This window comes from Aplidium turbinatum, chromosome 14 (assembly GCF_918807975.1).
Source record: "Aplidium turbinatum chromosome 14, kaAplTurb1.1, whole genome shotgun sequence".
Taxonomy (NCBI): Eukaryota; Metazoa; Chordata; class Ascidiacea; order Aplousobranchia; family Polyclinidae; genus Aplidium; species Aplidium turbinatum.
Genome location: NC_137485.1, coordinates 8,491,224 through 8,513,282, shown reverse-complemented (window position 1 = coordinate 8,513,282; position 22,059 = coordinate 8,491,224). Strand labels below are relative to the sequence as shown.

The 22,059-nt window shown below is 40.1% G+C and overlaps 1 protein-coding gene across 1 annotated transcript; it reads right to left on the bottom strand.

Annotated features, from left to right (window-relative positions):
• Window positions 1-1,352: 1,352 nt before the first annotated feature.
• LOC145783180 (protein DDI1 homolog 2-like) lies at window positions 1,353-12,010 on the bottom strand. Its single transcript, XM_082594979.1, has 6 exons — window positions 11,636-12,010; window positions 9,309-9,541; window positions 7,587-7,795; window positions 4,213-4,453; window positions 3,391-3,568; window positions 1,353-2,813 (listed from the first exon to the last, which is right to left on the bottom strand). Exons 1-6 carry the CDS (start codon window positions 11,918-11,920, stop codon window positions 2,556-2,558), a joined length of 1,404 nt encoding a protein of 467 aa, XP_082451105.1. The 5' UTR covers window positions 11,921-12,010; the 3' UTR covers window positions 1,353-2,555.
• Between the last annotated feature and the right edge of the window lie 10,049 nt (window positions 12,011-22,059).

The following is a 22,059-nucleotide window of genomic DNA, read 5'->3' as shown; positions in this document are numbered from 1 at the left end:
TTTTCACTGGAAACTCGTTAAGAACTTCTCTTCTACGCAATTGAAATTATTCAGCCAATTACAATAGTCTCAAAACATAATACCTGCTCTTTATAGCTATTGTTAGTCTAAACTTGGTTGAAATACCGGTACTTCTGTTTTGTGAGACACTGGCTAAAATAGCGCTGACGCTGTCAATTTCTGTAAGAGCTGACGCAGTGGCTACTTTACGCCGTGAAGTTTTTAGGCAATTCGCGTTGACAATTTATTTCATTGATACGTACAACACTGGTAATAGACTACTTTAATAACCCCCGTTTTTCAACCATAAAACGCTCAAGTATTACCATTACCTCAATAGCTTTTATCGTGCTTAAGCTGAAAATAACTGATACAAATTTATGTTTGTTTTGATAGATTCGTGCAGTTCTGCTGGCCAGGTTGCTGCCGCCGTTTTGCTGTCCATGTTATTCACAGGGATCGCGTGTGTCAGTGCATGGCGATGCATGAGAAAAAAGCCTGCCGATGAAATGCAGTATTTCGCTCAAATGTAAAATATACAGCTTGTTTCAGGCCTTGGAAACCGACACTGCTTATTATTTATGTGCCGAATGAAATGAAAAAATGGAGATGTTTTCTTACGTTTTGGCGCTTGCAAACTGTTGTGAAGTTAAATGGGCCTAAAAGTTTGTGCTCGGCGATTACTTTGTACTGTGGTATTGGAATACTTATGGATATGCATGATGAGACTGGTATGTTTGAACTAGTTTAAACTGGCTTATGGCGGTGTAAGCCCAATCATTGATTAGGTGAGAATGAGTACAGCACATATGTTATACTCTCCGTGTACTTCAAATGCGGCTCGCTTATTTTAATTCATCAATACCGTTTAATATCAAGCGAAACTTCACGTGATATCTGTTGATTACGTTACCATGTTTAACACTTTTGTATGAAGCCATTTTTCTTTACTGTGTGAATATGTTTCTTGTCATCATCTTGTGTTTGCAATTTCACGTGTCTCATGATACGGTTCATGACAGTACGACAAAAGTATAAACAGAAAAAAAACTCATGTCCCGAGAAGTGTGAACGTGTTGCACTTGTGGTAATTGCAGTTGGATATATATCAACGTTGTAGTACGGAAAAAGAACATCAAGTTTGCGTGACCACGATTTCGTCGGTGCGGCGAAGGAATTTTTACCACATCAGTATATGGTAAAAATTTTAGGAGGAAAGCCTCTACAATACCGTATTAGTAACAGGCTTTCTCAGCCCAAGAAAAGTTTCTCACAGTAAATTCATTTACCCAAGAACGAATCTGCTGACAAGCCCTTTCACTGGCTCCTAAAACACACTAAGGCAATAGAATGATCATCATGCAATTCTAGCGCATTACAACGATACGAGGACACTCGAGGACAGTCTACAAAAACTTGCGCTGTTCATGATAAAATAACACCCAGTGTAAAAAATCAATACAGCAGGTTTAAAATGTGATAGCCAGCGAGTGTAAACTTAATAATACAGTAACTAAAAGCGATTCTTACTAGCTCAATAAGCCACACTATGAAAAAAATAAATTTTCTCACAAGACTAAAAATCAAAATATGCCTGTATTATTTTTTGAAAGAATCAAAACGAACAATCACCCATTGATGTTTATCACGCCTTATGAAAAGGTCTTTTTCGTTCTATGCAAAAAGCTATTCTCATGTTGGACCCACTTAGGACAGAAAAGCAATGAGAAATACGAGTGCCGGATAAAAGCCCACCTCGCCCTAACACGCCTTGCAAGGTCTGCAGACATTTAGACGTAACAGATAAATGTGCAAAACTTTGCAATAAAACATCCATAGCGCAAAAGGTAACAAAATCCCCTAAGTAAAGAAGCTTGGGCGAGGGGCAGCCCGATCGACACATAAACACCAGCCTAATACGGAGGCTGCCAGTTCCAGTCAGGCAGCAAGCGAAAGAATGTCAAATCAAGAGATGTTTTCTTTTTACTATTTAAAAAAAAAATTGAAATAACATTTACAATTGAAAAGGTGCACTTTCAGCAGGTTTCTTTTTGAAGTAACTTGCCTTTTTTTTAGAATTCCTTGCTATAAGATATGTCTTTGTTTAATGGTTATTCAGCATTGCACACAATGGGTGAACACTAAACAGAGTCAGCAACAGCCGTAACAATTGGTTTGAATACCATTGAAATTGGTATGGAATGCGTCGAAGTACGATACGCATAAACACAGTAGAAACAAGTAAATAACAAAACTCGTCGTTTCCAATCAGATATAATTCAAATAAAGTGATTCGGTAGGCAAATTGCTTTAGTTGTTTATTCTCGAACAGCACACACTAAATACGGGAGTGACTTAATTTCTCCTACGTATTGCATGTGCATTGAGTTTATGGTAAAATCATGTAAGTAAAAACTTAACTCGTGTTGTGACAATCAAGTAAGACTTCGAGAAAGAGATACAATGTTGGTTACAAATGTGTAAAGTCCCAAATCAATTTAAGCAAACATTTGACAGTAGGGTATGACATAGTAACAGTAACTTTCGACCTTCGGCTATCGAGATTTATTCATATTTTTCATCAGCAGACTGACAATTGCACGTTGCAAGTCTCCGTCTACCTTGCGGAGTTCTTCTTCAGCAGCTGCCCGAGCAAATCCCATTCCAATAAGCTGCTTAATTTTTTCTTCTGCTGAGCGTTGACTGGATGAGGAGGAAGACGGGTTTGCAACTTCAGGTGACTTGAACATCTTAGGAGGTGGAGCGGAGTCCGGAGAGCCTTCTTCCCTCTTCGTAGCTTCAGTTACTGATTGCTGGATAAAAACAAAGAACAAGAACTATTACTGCAAGAACGTCCTTTTATTTAGAGCTGTTTATCATTGCAAAAATAAGTAGATCTCATCCTGGTGGGAAAAATGAGACCATATATTAATATGATAACTTGTATGACGGAGCATCAAGCTCCTTACACAGCTCACTCAAAACTAAACCATTGCACAGGCTGTGATGACACGCACTACGACGCCAAGGATGAAGTAGCCACCAACAAAAAACATTAACGTTCTGTACCTTTCTATGTAAATTTTCTTCTAAAATCCATTTTCAATAAAAAATGATGTTTTTGCTAGCTCAAAAGTAGACCATACTACGCTGCTAGAAGTAGCTTCACTTCAAATTCACAAACCTCAACAGATTTATCCAAAACTACTTAATTCAAATCAACTCATCAAATAAAATGGTGTTTGTAAACTTAGGCTGTTACAAATATTTCTACAGGTAAAAATTGATCAAGCTTTCCAGGAGAGAGGGCTTGAGTGCTCGAGAGTCGAGACCCTTGCTTACAGCTATCACTAGCTAACAAACCAACACTAACTACTCTCAGTGACAAACCATTAAAGCGTCATTGATTTCTTCCTCTTCGGTCTTTGCGCCTCCGCTCGATGAAGCAGCATTGGGATCGTGAAGACGTCCGTGGGATGGGAGCTCACTCTCAGGAAGGAACTGAGTTTTGGTGCTGGTCGTACCGATGGTTAGGCAATTCTCTTTTAAGTCAATGACGCATAGATGCCTGTGAAAGCGAGCTAGATAAGTACAACGTACAAGATACACACATGACCGGTAAGTTTTGATTGATTGATTGATTGAATCTTTATCCTCGGACTGGGAAAGCTTCTTACAGAGCTTAATCCTGGCAGTTTCGCATACTTGTAGAGGCTTTGAATCACTGACGCAGGCCCAGTCACCGAGATTGACATAGTGAAGTTTCCGATTGTTGAAGGCTTGTTGTCGGGGAATTATTCCATCCATTAGATGCCGCTAAATGGAGAGCAGCCTTAACGTGCGTTGCTCAAGCGCACACCCCGAGAGTCGAACCAGCGCCGCTATTGATCTTGAAGTTTCTTCGTTCCAGAAGTGACGCGCTAACCAATTGAGCTATCGGGGCGGACAATTGAGCTATCGGAGTTTCCACACCATGAAAAGCAAACAAATGAAAACAAAAAGACAGCAGAGTACATTGTTCGCAAGAGGACATTTAAACTTTACAAAACTTTAAACCTAGAAGGATTAACGAAGTGTAAATAACACTTACGTTAAAAGCAATTGGCTCAAAGTTAGAAGGTAAGGGAGATTAAACAAGAAAAGTGTACCGAAAAAGCCTGTCAAGGCAAAAGAACATCAAAATTCAAAACTGTAACAAATGTTACAAGGTACCTTCTTAACATATCCAGGCCCAAGAGGACATCCATTGGTTGTTCTTCCAACACGGAAAAGGAACATTGAAGAAAAACATTTTCAATTTGAATTTGAGCTAAATGTATTCGACCAAGAATTCTTTGGGTTCCAACTCCCTTAGCCACACCTTCCCATCGTCTATCAACGAGTCGCATGATGTTGCATCTCTGAGCGCAGTTGGAACTCATGATTGTCATCTGTGCACCAGAGTCAACAAAAGCTAAAACAAAGCAACAGGAACCGTTATAGAATCTCAGAGATTCTAGAATGACATTGCGAGCCAGTTACTCTGACTTTCTTCTCCAATCCAAAATTCGGTCTGCTTTAAAGCGTTCTGAGACAGTTTTCTGCTTGTGGATGACGACCGCAAGAGGTTGTGAAAGTAATCTCCCCGGCAAGTCGCGTATAAAGACTAACCCCAATTATTGCTTGTACAGTATTTGGCATTAAACAAATTGAGCATTTGTGACAAATATTTGGCCAATGGGTCACTTTTAAGCATAGCGTGTTTCCCGATAGCAAAAACTATATTACACCACTGGAAAGTGCCCATGATTAGATGAAAGGGTATTCAACACGTAATCATTGCAATATCGTGTCATCTCATTGCTTAGGAGGAATTTTCGCAAGGCAAACTGGACCAAGTTCACACTCCTGGTTGAAAAGAAAACCCGGCAACTCCCAGAACCAACTTCTGACGGACTGGAGAAGTCTTATAAAGCCTTCTGCAAAACTTTACTCGTGGCAGCAAAGAAGTCCATCCCCCGTGGATTCCGTCGTCAATTTATACCATCATGGGACGAAGAATGCAACAAACGCTATGATGCGTTCCTGGCCTCAAAAACCAGCGAAGAGACATCCATGACTGCCACTGATCTGTTGGAACACCTCAACGTAAAACGTAAGCAGCGTTGGGAAGATACAGTGCAAGGCATTGACTTCACACACTCAAGCAGAGCTGTATGGAAAACCTTCAATCGCCTTACAGGCCGCACCTCCAATCCTAAACGATGCCCTGTAACCGCTAACGCCATAACACAACAGCTCCTAGCCAATGGCAAATGTAAAGTGGCAAACAAGAAGCACGTCCTTGCAGTGAAGCAAGAATGCAGCAGGCTCTGGAACGCCCCAAGCGCAGATGGCCATGTGTCAGCACCAGAGAACTTGCGTCTGCCATCAAACAAGTTAAAAGCGGGAAAGCACAAGGGCCCGATAACATCCCTCCAGAATTCTTGAGGCACTGTGGCTCCAAATGTCTGGCATGGTTGAAAAGGTTCTATTCTGCTTGCCTGACTCTCCACTCTCCAGGCCATACCTAAAATCTGGCGAAAAGCAACTGTAGTGGCAGTACCTAAACCAAACAAGCCAGCTGATGATCCCAAAAGCGATAGCCCAATATCACAACTCTGCGTCCCATACAAGATCCTGGAACAGCTCCTGCTAACTAGACTCGAGCCAGTTGTTGATCCCCAGCTACCAAAAGAACAAGCTGGATTTCGGCACGGACGCTGTACGACTCATCAAGCAGTCAAGCTGACCGAGGATATTGAGGAAAGTTTCGAGAAGGGCAGGTAGGAGTAATCTTGGTGGACCTCACTGCTGCCTATGACACTGTGTGGCACCAAGGGCTAACATGGGTCTGCTACTATTCGGTGAGTCCGATTCGGTGAGTCTGATTCGGTGAGTTCCTAACCTCTAACCCCTAACCCTAAAACGGCAATGATAATTAGGCTACAGTACCCAATAATTTAAAAAAAAATTGAAAAAATCCCCCCGTTAAGGGATCGGACTCACCGAATCGAACTCACCGAAACGGGCCATTCCGAACCCTAAAGCTCCTCCGCATGATCCCAGACAAAAAGGTAGTGCGATTTCTCGCAAATATTCTTGCAAATCGGACCTTTTTGTTTAAGACGAGTGACGGGCAGTGCAGCCGGCCCCGCCGCTTAAAAAACGGTGTTCCGCAAGGATTATGCTTATCACCCCTACTATTTAACATCTACATTAGTGACATGCCAGAGACTACGTCACGCCAGTACGGCTATGCTGATGATCTGGCACTACTCAATTCTGACAAGTCCTGGCATGTGGTAGAGGAAGCACTTACAGATGACATGGCCCAAATCGCAGACTACCTGAAGCTGTGGATGCTGAAACTGAGCCTGGCAAAGACCACCGTCACACCTTTTCACCTTTGCAACATGGAATCTACATGCCAATTGTCAGTCTCTCTCAACGAAAACCCACTCCCACACAACCCGTGTCCCACCTACCTAGGAGTGAAGCTCGACCGACAATTAACCTACAAACACCATGCTGAAGCCCTCCAAGGGCCTCCATGCTAAGCTATCAGCACGCAACAACTTGCTGAATGCTGAGATGCCTAGCTGGAACATCCTGGGGTGCTAGTACATCCACACTCCGTACAAGTGCTCTTGCACTTGTTTACAACACCTCCGAATATGCTTCCCCCACTTGGTGCCGCAGCGTACACACTTTCAAAATTGACACTGCCCTCAACACCACCATGAGAATAATCACCGGTTGCCTGCTTCCAACTCCCACTGACTTTCTGCCGGTACTATCAGGCATCGCCCCAGGTAGACTTCGTAGGGATAACCACGTACGTAGTCTGGTCCTACAAGCTATGTCAAGGGATGACCATCTCCTCAACCAGATTGTCCTAAACTCGCACTCCCAAAAGCCCCAGCGCTTGAAATCTTGACGCCCGTTCTCCCGACATGCTGCAGCTATCTGCAAATCGAACTTCCACATTTCCGAAGTTTGGAACCGTGAATGGAGAGAAGTTGCGAGACCAACCCAATCACAGTCCTTCCCAATACCAACACCCCACCTGGAGCAGAACTACCCCGGAAGGAATGGGTGAAGCTCAATCGCCTGCGGACTGGAGTGGGCCGTTTCAGAAGCAACATGTTCCAGTGGGGCCTCGCCGATTCATCATCTTGTGCGTGTGGCTCAGATTTTCAAACTGCACACCACATTATCTATCAATGTCCTGTATACCGACCACAAGATAGACATGTGGACCTAACAACGCTCGATGAATACACAATCCATTGGCTGCTGCGCCTGGACGTAACAACGTGATCTGTGGCAGCCTCAAACGCAAGAAGAAGAAGATTGCTTAGCCTAGTGTGGCCCTCCATAATGGGCCAAAGACGTAGTAACAAAGCAAGTTAATCGTGATTTAAATTCGTAAAGCAGGAAAAGTTGCAAAATTTTCATCAAACTGATTTACAGAACTAGATAAATATTTTCCGACCAAACGAAAAAATCCCCCTACAGAATGAAGTGACAAATATTTTAAGTCAACTGCAGAATGTAATTCTCACCTTTAACATGATGGCCATTCACCTTTAAATTAATCCAGAGCATAACAACTTGGCCAAAACTTTCAGGCGCTTCTTCAATTGCCATGTTCATGTTTTCTTCTATATTTTTTCGTTTAATTTCTTCTGCAATTTTCTTTTGAACATCCAGATTCATTGGATCTGCATTCAGCATCTGAATTTTTTCAAGCTGGGCTTTAGCATTTGCATCTCTAAAAAAAAGGCAGATGATGGTCAATTTGTAATTCAAATTACCATATATATAATTATAATAAATTACCTTTCTTTATCTTATGTTATCAAATCAGCAAAAAAGATTTTCTTGCCAAAAATACAATTCTGTCCTTGTTATAATACAGTATATGGCCCTGATGCTTATTATTTAAATCTCAAAACTTCACTGCAAATAAGTGTGAGAGAAGAGTATCTCACACCTTTACACTTCAAAACTTTTTCCAATGCATTAAAGACAAGACGTACTACATAGAGGCCGAGACAAAGCAGAATGGGATTGTTAAAACTGGGGGCGGATAGTGACGTCACAGTACCATGGTCTTCAATGAAATTGCTCTGCAGAGTGCAGATGCTTCTATTTTGCAGTGCGCTTAGTTTAGGCCAGGGCAGTCAGGGAATGCTTTACTTCAACGAATACCGGTACCCAAGTTGGAAGTTGAAACATGTCCACGTCTTTTAGGCGCAGACAGTTAGGCGCCGGTCAAATAGACGCGCACACTGTGGCATCAAGATGTTTAGGTGCGGAGCACTGTGGCGCCAGTTCATTTAGGTGCTTTCCTAGTAAAGTGTCTGCAGATTGTATCAACTCAGCTTTGGCAAAACTTGGTAAGAGTTTTGACGGAAAACTAAGTCACTCTTCACTCAAATCTACCACCCGCTTGAATATAGGTTACTACGGTATATTTTTTACTGATGTTTAGTGTGGTTATTATTTGACTTAACTAAAAGTGAACTCAGTCATGTTCGAAAACTTGAATAATTTATTAATAAAGCTTTTACCGAGGCAAACCTGGACTAACAACAAATAATTGCCGAACACGCGCGCATTAAAAAAACAATATGTGTTTCTTGTTAATATAACATTTTGTGTGAAAAGCATTGCCGGTTTAAGCAGCTTCACTGACAGAAGCCATGAGTGACATATTTTTCTTTTCAATATAACATTTTGTGTGAAAAGCATTGTCGGATAAAGCAGCTTTACTCACTGAAGCCATGACTAACAACAAATACATGCACGCGCATAAGCAAAACAACATATTTTTCTGTTTAATACATATAACATTTTGTGTGAAAAGCATTGCCCTACCTGCCAAGCTGATACAATCTGCAGACTTTACTAGGAATAGCACCTAAACAAACGGGCGCCACAGTGCTCCGCACCTAAATATCCTGACGCCTATTTGACCGGCGTCAAACTGTCTGCGCCTAAAAGACTTGCTCCTGTTGAAACTTGGTAGGAAGGTGATTTATCGATGTCCTATTTATTTATTTATTTGGATTTTGTTTCAGACACAAGTAGAATTGGTCCATAGGATACAAACACAACTATGTCAGCATAAGGATGAGATAGACCAACATTTGAAACAGAAATAGCCTACTTTGGTTTGCTTTAACATTTCAAAATCTGATATACACAATCTGTATCCATGAATTGTAGATAAACACTTTACACACACTTTAATTTGAAACTAAAAAAAATATCCTTTTTACCTTATCTTTTGAAATTCAGCAGTGAAACGATCTAGGTTACCACTCAACAAAGCCTCAGCTAGTGGTGGATTTCGTTCTTTCAGAACAGCAACGTCATATGGACTATTCAATAGTCTGTCTCTTAAAACGGCTGGATCGTCCATGTTTCCATGGGAAGTGGATTGTTGGGAATATCCTCTGCTGCTGGAAGCTTGACCTGTTTGCTGCTGCGATGCCGACGCCTTCCCAGGAACCTAAGCAACATTTTCAACAATATATATAAACTTCCATTACAAGTATTATGTAATAGATAAAGCAAGTTATGGTAAGTTGATCATATATGTATTATTGTATACAGTGGTTAGCAAAGGCTCAGAAAGTTTTCAACACATGAAACATCACATGCTTGCAATAAAACTGACTTTGAATAAATCTTTTCATCTCTGTTTTTTTTGGTACTACGACAGATTACACTGGTCTACAAAAAAAGAATTTTTTTCTGCTGTTTGAACTTGGAAAACTGATTTAAAGTAATTTTGAGGTTGGCGTTGTGTTTACCACCAGCATATGCAGTGCTATAGCGAAAGGTAGTCTTAGACAGGCCAAAGCAACCTAAATAAGGTTACTGGACAAGCATTGTCATAGGCCTGCTTAAATCTTTGTGGTTTCATGCAAAACATTGACGGGGGAGGGAGTCAGTTATACTTTTAGCCTCCCTTTTAGCTTGTTATTACTGTCTTGTTAATAACGTTGCTTAGAAAACAACTTGGTATCAAAATTATAGTTTGTGGGTGTATTTCAGCTATTTATGCACCACATGGCCTAGATTTCTGGATATAGCACAATGTGTATGTGTGATAAACGCAACGTCAAATTTTCCACTTTTGACAAAAGTAACAATTTGTTGTTATCATATCTCACAACCCTGACGTGATAGGATAAATCTAAGGTCAGATTCAGATTCAGCACCCCAAAATTACCCTAAATCAGTTCTCAAAGTTCATACAGCAAAAATCGTGTAGACCAGTGTTATCGAATGACAGTTTATTGAACGACTATTGATCGTATTGATCGAACGACAGTTAATTGAAACGACAGTTTATCGATCGACTGTTTATTGAAACAACTGAAAACCTAACCCTAACCCCTAATCCTTAACCCCTGAATTCCATTGCATATTTGCTTCGTCTTCGATAAACTGTCATTTCGATAAACAGTCGGTCGATGAACTGTCTTTTGATAAACAGTCGGTTTGATGAACTGTCATTTCGATGAATTGTCATTAGATAAACTGTCTTTTGATAAACTGCCGTTCAATGAACTGTTGTTCGATAAATTGTCTTTCGATAAATTGTCGCGTCCTGGTTTTTTAGGTATAAAATTTATCTCCAAATATTTAGTGAAATTAAGGCAAGGTTTGATATGAAGGCTGAAGTAGGACATTAGAGAAATATAATACAAATTTGGCTGGAGCTTCAAGCTGGAGCTACATATACATGACCAATGTTCCACAGCCTACTGCTAATCGACATTTTCTTGACACATCACTTTAACCAAGCTCAGTGAAATGGTAACAAAGCATCGTCAAGGATGCTTTCTGGTAACATGGCTTTCTTTAAAAAGGTCCATTTAGAGATTAATTTTCTATTACAAATTTGGGAAAGTTTGACTACATCACATTCACATGTCATTACAAGACAAATAGCTGTGATTGGTCTAAAGCAGTGGTTTTCAACCTTATCGGTGGAACGGAACCTAATGAAACATTCCAAAAGCTTGAGAAACCCCATCTCGAACACGTTTACAGCGATTTGACCCACCGGTGTACAAACGATTAAACTGTATGAAAGAACACCTTGAAGCAAAGAAAACATGTCGACGAAATTTGGCGGGAAAGCAGAAAGTTAAAGGTAATTGCACCATAAGAAAACAACAAAAATTCGGGATCGCAGCGAACGTGTTAAAGTGTAGCAAATTTATTAATAGTGGCAAACCTAATCAATATTTGATTATATTTAAACAATATGCATATAATAATAAAATAGACTCTCGGATTTGAACGTAAACTTGCAGAGCCCCTAGACTTACTGGCGGAACCCTGGTTGAAAACCACTGGTCTAAATAACATAATAATTGAGATGAAAGGTTAGACTCAATCTCCAATTTCTGGGGGAAAGGTGTTTGGGTAGGGTTTTAACCTGCATGCACCCACAGCTACAATACATGGACAAAGCTGCTTTCATCTCTGGTGTAGAGCTGGAGTTCACTAAAACAATGTGAACCAAAATTAGTTCCAATTACAATAAAATAATTGAACTTGGTAGTATTAAATTGATCAGCAATTTTACCTGGACACTACTGAAATCTATTTTTGGCAAAGAAGGTGTAATTTGTGATGCAGCTGGTATCACAGCTACTTGAAGTACAAATAGATCATTTTCAGCAACGTTGTATGATTTCAAAGTTCTTTTGCTTTCAGTTAGTGGTTGATTATTTAAAAACAGTCTCATTCCTTGCGGTGGAATTTGACACTCAGTTGAACACAGGACTAACAAGCCATCCAAAGTTAAATCCACACCAACATTCAAACTGAAATGCTTATCCTTTGATGGACAGTATACACTAACAATCATGTTGAATTCAGATGTAGCCCACTGGTATAATTTCAAAACTACACTAACTTTTAGCTGATTTCAAAAGCCTAGAAATATATCGTATTTTGCAAACAAATACCTGTTCAAGAATAAATTACTGATTAGACACCCTATTAAAATATCAAAAACATGTTAAAGCAAGGTTTAACACATATCAATATATTTTTGAATTTAAAGAATGAGGTTTAGAGCTCTACAGAGTACACAATCCACCAAAGAATGCTTTTTATCATTAATATTTGCTCTTCCTGTAAGCTTAATAAATACTTTTTCAGGTAGGTCTATTTGTATGCAGCATTTCATAATGCAATATTAGTTTTAAAATTGATTAGGCCAAGACTAGATGCATACAACATATGGCCTGCGAGCATGACCAGTGCCCACGATGCATACTTAAGTGGCCTGCCTCATATCAAAAAACTGTTTCTCCAATTATTACAGGAATGTTGTTGTTTTCAGCTAACGTTAGACTGGCGTGCAAGGTTATAGCGACTCACATCAGGAGAAAGTTATTATGATGAAATCCATATTCGGTAAGACCAGAATGCCGCTAGATCTGAATTCTGCATTCAAACATAAGTAACACGTTTTCTTGACAATGATCAACACTCAACAGGCTTCCCAAACAAAGTGGAAATTTCAAGATTTTGAAATGGAACCTTAATAATAATAATGGTGTTTCAACCACAGTAGTGCTTTTTCACCTTCATGATAACTTACGTAGCAATATTAAATAAAAAAAATAAATAAAACGAAATAGAATACCAACAAGCAAGTTATAAACAAGAGAAAAAACTCCATGGATTAAATATCATGAGATTGTATGTGCTTCTGTTTCTTTTTTTGGTTTGTGTTCAATTGATTGATCAAATTTTTATCCTCGGACTGGGAAAGCTTCTTGTAGAGCTTAATCCTGGCAGTTTTGCATACTTGTAGAGGATTTGAATCACTGACGCAGGCCCGGTCGACGGTCACCCTCACCGAGATTGACAGAGCGAAGTTTCCGATTGTTGAAGTCATGTTGCCGGAGAATTATTCCATTCACTAGATGCCGCTGAATGGAGAGCAGTCTTGAACGTGCGTTGCTCAAGCGCATACCCCGTGAGTTGAACCAGTGCCGCTTGATCTGAAAGCTTCTTCGTTCCAGAAGTGACACGCTAACTAACTGAGCTATCGGGGCGGACGTTAACAGGCCAAACGTTAACTTTCAATGAAACCAATTTAACACCAGGCATTATTTCAGTTTATTTTTGACAACCAAAGCAAAAACTAGGATAATACTTGCTATAACATAGCAGGAGTCTAGAAAAATGTATAAGCGACAAAATGTAAACTTTGATAATATCATCACCTTCACTTGCAAATAGTAAATCGTGTCATTTCTAAGAAATGACATCAGCAATATCTCTAAATATCACAACAACACAGCACATCAGACACAAGAAACAACTACAGTAAGTCTCGCATCATTTGGGTCTTGCGCCTCAAAGCACATGGATTGAGCCATTTGAGTTGATTGATTAAATCTTTATCCTCAAACTGGGAAAGCTTCTTGCAGAGCTTACTTCTGGCAGTTTCGCATAGTTGTAGAGGCTTTGAATCACTGACGCAGGCCCAGTCACCGAGATTGACAGAGTGAAGTTTTCTGATAAATAGGCTGATTGTTGAAGTCTTGTTGCCGGGAAATTGTTCCACCCATTAGATGCCGCTTAAACAATAAGTTTTAACAACTTAAAGCCTAACTTAATACGGTAGCCTACAGCTAGTTCTTACTATAAAATATATAACTTCTTTACTCAGAAAATTGGGAAATCTTCATGTCTGGATGGTTTAACACGATAAAATCTAAAACAAACACATTTTGCATTCAACTTACAACACAAATATAACTTAAGGAGCTATAAATTTATTGCACTTTCCTACATTACGCTTTCTAGGCTTTTGACGCATGGCCGGTTACCGAACCGAATACCCAGATTGAAGGGTAACGCCTAGAACATCACACAACTAAGGCGAAAGAGAAAATTGAATTGACTCCTGTCTTTGTCATGAGTTACCAAGGGGGGTGGGGGGGACTTGTATACCTGGGACTGGTATATAAGTTCCCCCCCATCCCCCCCCCCCTTGGTAACTCATGACAAAGACAGGACTCAATTCAATTTCCTCTTTCGCCTTAGTTATGTGATGTTCTTGGTTTTTCCTGATTGACAAAGCAAGTTTCCGAAATCCGATTGTTGCCGGAGAGTAATTTCATCCATCAGGCGCCGCTGAAATGCTGAATGGAGAGCAGTCCTTAGAAAGAGTTGCTGAATGCTCAATAGCGCACACCATGAGAGTCGAACCAGTGCATAGGCGTAGCCAGGAGGGCGCAAAAAGGGCCATGCCCCTCCCAAATTTTCCAAGTTTGGATTCCGACGTTGAGCTCTTTGTTGAAACTGTAATAAAATTTGTAGAAATTTATAACGTTTTCCAAGACATCTAGCTATTAACACCTCCAAGGACTCATTTTAGACACACAGAAAGACACCAATAAATTTTGAAAATTGTAAAATCGCGCAAAATTTACGCGATTTACGTTTCTTTTAACTAATTTGTGGAAGCAATTTCAGAATGGCTTACTCTGTTGGGTTTTTGTGTAGTTATTTATTGAGTTTTTGTGTAGCTGAGTTTTTGGTGTTCTCTAATTTTAGCCGCAGTTTTTTCCCGTTCGTGTGTAAAAGCTACCTTTAATAAGTTAATAGCTGATTATCTGCTAATAAATTTCATACAAATATTACCCTAAAAGTGTTTCCAGAAAGCGCTATAATCCATTATTTGAGTGTAACTTTTCAAACATTTTCTGGGGAAGCATGCCCCCAGACCCCCTACAATACTTATGCTTTCGGCACGCTCTAACCTCCCAGCAGTTTTATTGCTTCCCTTGCTCAACCCACCAGGATACGCCACTGCACATCAAGTAGCGATAGCTTAAATCAAACACTTTGTTGTTTTCTTCAATTCATCAAATATTTGCCCCCCCCCAAATTTTTATTCTGGCCCGCCACTGAACCAGCGCCGCTTGATCTTGCAGCTTCTTTGTTCGCGAAGCCACGCGCTAACCAACTGGGCTATCGGGGCGCTTTTCCACGTTCTAAACCTAAAAAATTAGGTCTGGTAACATATAATTTTCACTTCCAGTCTGAAATTCCAAAGCTCTAAAATGGGAAAACTTATTTGTAGAATTTGATACAGCGCAAGAACTTGAGTGAAAATAATTCAGAGGTCCTCGATCACTTAAAGCTAGCTGCGCAGCCGCTATAAAATAGGTCTGGCTCCGGCTGCGCAGCGGTACTGTCAAGTTGTACACCAGTAGCTCCTGCGCTGTCAGATTTTACATCAGTGGCTCCAGCGCTAATGGATCCGACTCCAGCTCTGAAGCAAAATTTTAGGCTACGTGTTTTCAAAATAAATAGGCTATATTTTTCAGAATTAAATACAATGGAGTTTTTTTTAAATCTGCCCTTCAAAACAATGACAAATATTAGAAGCAAGGATGGTATGGTAACATGGCTTAGCCCAGAGGTTCTCAAACTTTCTGTTCATCGGTACCCTTTGGTCAATTTATAGATTCGCTCGTGTAGGCTACCCCCAAAATTTTGTCATAATTTTGGCTTTAGAAAGTTTAGATATTGCAACAAATTAACAGTAGAGCTGCATTAGAAGACTGCATGCATACATGATATTTTGTACCAATCAAAGCACACAAAGTTATTCATAACAATGTAATCCAAGGTTAAACAAACACTAAAATCAAACAAACAATATATCCGCTGAATAAGCCCAGCAATCCTAGCTAATGTGATGGATGAGCCTGCTTTTTAGCAACAAGCTCAATAGGCTAATACGAGGTGAAACATTAGCAATAGCACAACGAAGATCATGTTCAGGTGTTTTCAGCTGTGATCTGTTTTATATTTGATTCCAAGCAGCACTGAAAATGTTGACTCACACAACCATGTTGATGGAAACAACAACAATGCATGAATAGCAGGTTCCGCAATCTTTTTGTACGACTTGCACATCGTAAACCAAAAATCACTTAAATTTCTCTCAGAGTAGGCTACCGCCTACCGGTAGGCTACACATCGCGTGCAAAGCCATCATGTTGGAGTTTGTAGCGGACGCTGCTTTCAGCATATCCACCCATACACAGCCATCAGTGGGATGGCAACATTCCTGGGCGAAGTCGGCAAGGAATCATAGGACACGAGGTCGATTACGCTGCTATATTGTTTGCTAACTCCAACTCAGAAGATCAATGCTTGCTCACAACGTAATTGTTTATAGTTTTTAATCTTCGATCCAGCAACACAGAAAGTAAAGGAAAACACCAGAATCATTAAAGCTCCACCACCAACAACTGGATACGAAATGTTGTCGCTGCTATGATTATTAACAATAAACTGATCCAAACGTCATCCTGGCAGTGCCAAAAAATATAGAAAGAGTAGCAACAACGAAACTGATATATTGCTTTAGAATTACCAAGACTGATTTCTTGATACTGGTTTTAAGTTCTGATTTTAGATATTGCATTCAACTGATTTTCATATTGAAAGAAACGACTTTTCATATTGAACAAAAACTCAACAAACTGATTCCATATTAAACCAACTCTGATTTTTCATATCGCAAAACTGAACAAACTCTGATTTTTCATAGCGCAAAACTTAACACACTCTGATTTAGAATCATGAGCTAAACTTCTTTAAGAAGGTTCTAGTGTGGGATTGCGAGTTTTACATATGATCACACAACGCAACACGACTGCAAATCTACATAACGATGAACCAAGGTAGGAATTCGGCATAGTGAAGTTGATTACTGAAGTTGCATTCCCGATTACTGGATTGAATTCCCGAGACGTGCAGTTATGCGCTCAAGGCGGAGCCTTCTGGACAAATCTAGTGACGTGTGACGTCAGAGCTCTCTAGCGCTACAGAGTTCAACCAGTTCCTCTTGCATCCCTGTCCCAGCCTGCAGTGCAGGCTAGCCTTTGTAATTACCGTACGGTTCTCATAGCTCAATCAATCAGCTGTTTTGTCTTGTGTGCTGTGATTGGACAAAATAAGTCATGTGAACTTGGTAATTACTGTAGTTGTAATTAAAGCTTCTACTGCCCGAATGAAAGTGTGACATATTAAGGAGTTCTTAATCTCAGGTCTTCAAATTATTAACATAATCAGGTGATAAAAATTATTTTAAGGCAGATTAGAAGGTATGGAAAGAATGTTCTTATACTTAATCTAATGTACCCCTTGAAAAGTCGAAATGCACCCCTGGGGGTACATGTAGGCCTACTCCAGTTTGGGAATCCCTGGCTTAGCCTATTGGTAATTCTTGGGAGTAGGCCTACATAGCAAATCAGCTTCCACGCTACATTGATTGATCTTTGGACTGCAAAAACTTTTTTGAAAGCTTAATTCTGGCAGTTTTGCATAACTTAGGCTACTTGTAGAGGCTTTGAACCACTGACGCAGGCCCGGTCACTGAGATTGAAGCTTTCAATAGCTGTTGTCGTAGAATCGTTTCATTTCATTGGTGCCGCTGAATAGAGAGCAGTCCTGAAATGCGATGCTCAAGCGCACACCCCAAGAGTGAACCAGCGCCGCTTGATCTTGATGCGCGCACGTAACCACCGAGCTAACATAGTTTCAATAAATTTCCTACATGTGGTAACTTATACACTACTGTATCTTTTAAAGTGCAAAAAAAAAACTTCTCAGACGTTGTGTGACCTCATTATCCTTTCACACGTTAAGCCTATATTTCACACACTAAGCCTAGCTAGGCTACTAGGTTTTCCGGGGTTTTCCTGTAGCCTAACTAACCACGCATTAGCCTACTTCACACTCACCACACGAAATACCCAGCTGTTCATTACTTTGCTACTCACGCGCAAAATTCAACAGCATTCTATATTGGTTCAATGTTTACAGACAACCCAGGGATATCTTTATAGGTTAGATATCTGTATTTATAGATATCCCTGGTTAATCCACAGCAAGCGGAGTTATAGGCTCCGATTTTACAACAAGCCGTGGCAACGGCTCAGGCTCTATCAAAAATGCTTAGCTCCGCGGCTTAAACAGTCCTGGATGTCATGATACTGCAAACTAGGCCTAGGCCCTATAGGCTAAGGTATTTGAAAAAAAAATTGGAAAGTTTCAATGTTTTCTCAAAGCAATGTTGGTTCATTTTTACCGAAAAAAGATCACAAAATAAAGTTAGGCCTAATGAAGGCGAGACTTCAGAGTACGGTAAACAAAAAAAAACTTTATCGCTTGTCACTTAGGTGGATATTATTGAATTTCATCAACAACTTCTTTTTGCTGAATGTTTAAACTGCCAACAGCTTATCAATTTTTTTTTTATAATATGTTTTTTTCAGACACCAATTCTTGATTTTTTCTCTCGAGCACGTTAATACAGGTGATTAAAGTTCGCATTTTGTTTCATCCGGTGGCCTACTTTGGGACATGGCCATAGGCTACAGAAAAAAAGATTAATGGCAGTGGCCGTCGAAATGACTAGCTATTCCTTAGCCCCCCTAGGCCACGCTGGCGACGGCGAAACATTTAATTAGGGAACGTTCAAATATTACGTAACGCCTTCGAGGGGGGGGGGGTTATGCAAAGCGTTACGTTAGCGTCAAATCGGGGGGGAGGGGGTTCAAGCAAAACGTTACGTAACGCTTTGGAGTACGGAATGGTAGTTTTTTGTGCTGAATTCGTAGTGAAAAAGCGTTACATGAGGGAGGGGGGGATTGAAAAAAGCGTTACGTTGGCGTTACATGGGGGAGGGGGGTCAAAAATTCGGAAAAAAAAGCGTTACGTAATATTTGAACGTTTCCTTAACGTATTTTCTAAAGTGCATAAATAGGATGACTGCAATCAGGTAATTTAAGTCTTGCCTTCTGATTGGTCAATAAACCTCATCTGCTGCAGCGACTGCAAATAAGTTACGATACGCCCACCGGACTGCAATAGAGTGACAGAAGATTTGTGCAATGTGCAGGCCACATGGCAGCGAAGAATAAGGACATATATTGAGTGTAGCTTAACGCAACGCAAGCTACTGTGCCAGCAATCGTCCGCGTGGGGCTCAACACTCGATTTGAACGATTATAGCCTAGGCTACCTCTTATATTTTGTGGCTTCTGTAGTTTTTGTAACCTTTTGCTAAGTAAAAGGTATTGTAGTCTCGTCTCGAATAGACGAGACCAATATGTTCGTAGGCCAGGAAACTGACCTCGTCCTGAGGTTTTTTTAAAATAACACCAAAGAGTAGCCTAGAGTTTTATTACAACGAGTTAACATCTTTACCGTGCACAATCCACATCGAAAGTTGTAAAAACAACACCAGTTGGTAACATGAGTTTGCTGTGAGTCCATTTGTTACGAACATTCAATAGGCGAAACCAAGGAGATATCCCTGGGCGAAACCAAACGTTACACCATTAAGCAGTGGCTTAATGTTTTTTTGCTAAATGTTAATTGTAGTTTAAATGTTAATCACAATAATACAAAGCTTATTAATGCACCTAAAACACATAACGCATGATTTTTAGCCTTTTTATGATCACTTCGTATGGTATTCTTGTTTGAAATTTTATAATTAAGAATTCTATTTATTGAAATTGTAGCTGCAACGGTTCATTGTAGCTACTTCCACAAAGCCATTGGTTCACAATTAGCGTAGGTTAAGCCTACATAAGTACAATTGTGATGATTTTTCTGCACCACAATTTATGCTACCGGTACCTACTTCATCACCACAAGTTTCACACCACCACACATCTTATTTACTCCGAAGGAACCCTTCAATGATAGTCATACAGCGGAGCTTGTGTGCAAAAAGAACATGAAGATTCTTAAGGAATTATCTTAATCTCAAAAGAAACAGGGGGGGCGACAATTACAGCAGCTTAACAAAGCAGTACACGATTGACTAAGGATATGGCTGAAGCAAGCAACAATAAATAGTGGTGAAAAGCACAACAAAAGCACCAGCAAACACAAAAAAAATCAACTAAATAGGACGACAAAGTGAATTGGGCTACACTCAAGCCTGTGGAGTTGATGGACAGAGTTTTGTGAATCCTTGTGAAGAGGTCGAATAAACCCCAAATGGTGTTTTTCTAAAAAAGTTCATGGCCTTTGGCAAGCAAGTGGAGCCGACAAGATTTTAGCGTGTATAAAGTCGATGCTGAAAAATACCGAAATTTAGTAGACCAGACTTATGCTTAGTTCGACTCCACAGCTCTGGTTAAATCACAGACATTTAACCAAGTGTGAAAGTGGATCTTCCGCCGGGAGGTTGTGCGCAGCGAATGCTGGTGACATTCTCTGTCTGATCGTCGCTTTGAGTAGTAGGCGTCTCCATTGAACTTGGTGTTGGTTTTTCGTCTGCTTCCTTTTCTGTCGCATCATCTTTTGTAATTTCCCCAATGACGTTTCCAGTAATAGGATCGTATCTCACTACTAAAACAACATATCATTCTAATTTTTACCTGCAGTTGTTTTTAGAAAGATTATTGGCTTTGCTCATATGAAAACAGCAGGCCACCTAGGTAGGGGGCAGATGGCAACGTACGCTGCCGGAAAAGGAATATAATATTTTGTCTAAAGGACAAAGCAAATTTGATAATCTTGCGAGAGCATGTATCCAAAAATTAAAGTTTATCTAATGCCATGCTTTTTTTACCTCGTTTATGCTTTCTTGTGACGCTCGGAAGTCAGATTTTGGTGGCTACCGTCTCCTCAATTTTTTAGAGATCCGTTACCGGTACTGGTGAACAGTCAGTGAGTGTTGAATGGGGGCAAACAATGTAACGATTGAAATTTCAGCACAAAAACTGTTGTAATAGTTATTAATTGTAGCCTATTTCATTCTACCAGTAGGATTGGTGAATGAAAAACACACTCTTGCCTATAGCAATTATTTGCCCCCGAAGTTTCCTATTCAAATAGATATTGATTCGCTCTTCTTGGCATTGAGCACTTTTTGTAGTATTGATTGTTATAGTTGCTTATTCAGTATTTGACTTGTGATATTGAAAGGCAAATAAAACAATTTTCCTTTCTCGCATACGCGGTGATAAGCTAACTTTTGTTGATTGGAAATGATTGAGAATTGAATATGATTGAAAACTGTTCATTACCTTCATGCTAAGTTTGGTAATACAGTAACGCATGTCAGACACCCACCAACAACTCACCAATTATTGAGTTAGAGGCTGGTCAAATCAGTAGCGTAGCCAGAAATTTTGAAAGGGGGGGGGTTTTCGCCTAAGACGACAGCCAGCGGCGGGGGGTCTGGGGGGCCTCCCCCAGAAAATTTTAAAAAATTACATTGAATTTGGTGCACTCTGAGAGCATTTTCAACAAAAATGTGGGTATAAATATTCCTGAAAAATGGTACTGTCCGGTGGCATAGCAAAAGGATAAAATCATGTTTTCTTCGGCATTTTTCGGAAATAAAGATAAGTCTTTATGTTTTCTTGTTTCTAAATCCTGGCTGAGATGTTTGGTATTGGCAAAACTCGTTCTTTTAATGCAGATTTGTTTAAAATTAAGCAAATCTTTTGTAAACTGAAAGCATCATTCTCAATATCGTGACGTCACACACGTGCCAAAGGGGGGGTTGTAACCCCCAAAACCCCCTCCCTTGGCTACGCCACTGGGTCAAATAATACTTGACGCTACTTTAAGAATTTCCTTCAGCCTACCCCTAGTCCCCTCCCTCACATGAAGCCACGTACGTTTGCCACCGGCATCATGTAAATGTAACGCAATGCCATATGGTCCTGACACTTCTCAGAAGGATGTTATAGCTAGGGTCCTTAATTTGTGCGACCATAGATCACGATGTGATCCTAGTTCGTTGCAGAGTGCCCTACAGATTGCCAACAAAAGAATATTCATAATTTGACAGCGATCTCATAAGTTTTTGCTGTGTGAAAGCGTTAACAAGCGACTAATGGTAATGAAAATCAGACTTTGAAGAAAAATTTACGAAACACCGCAAGTCAGTCTATGTTTATGCAACCTACCCACAAGGCTCCAACCAGAATATGA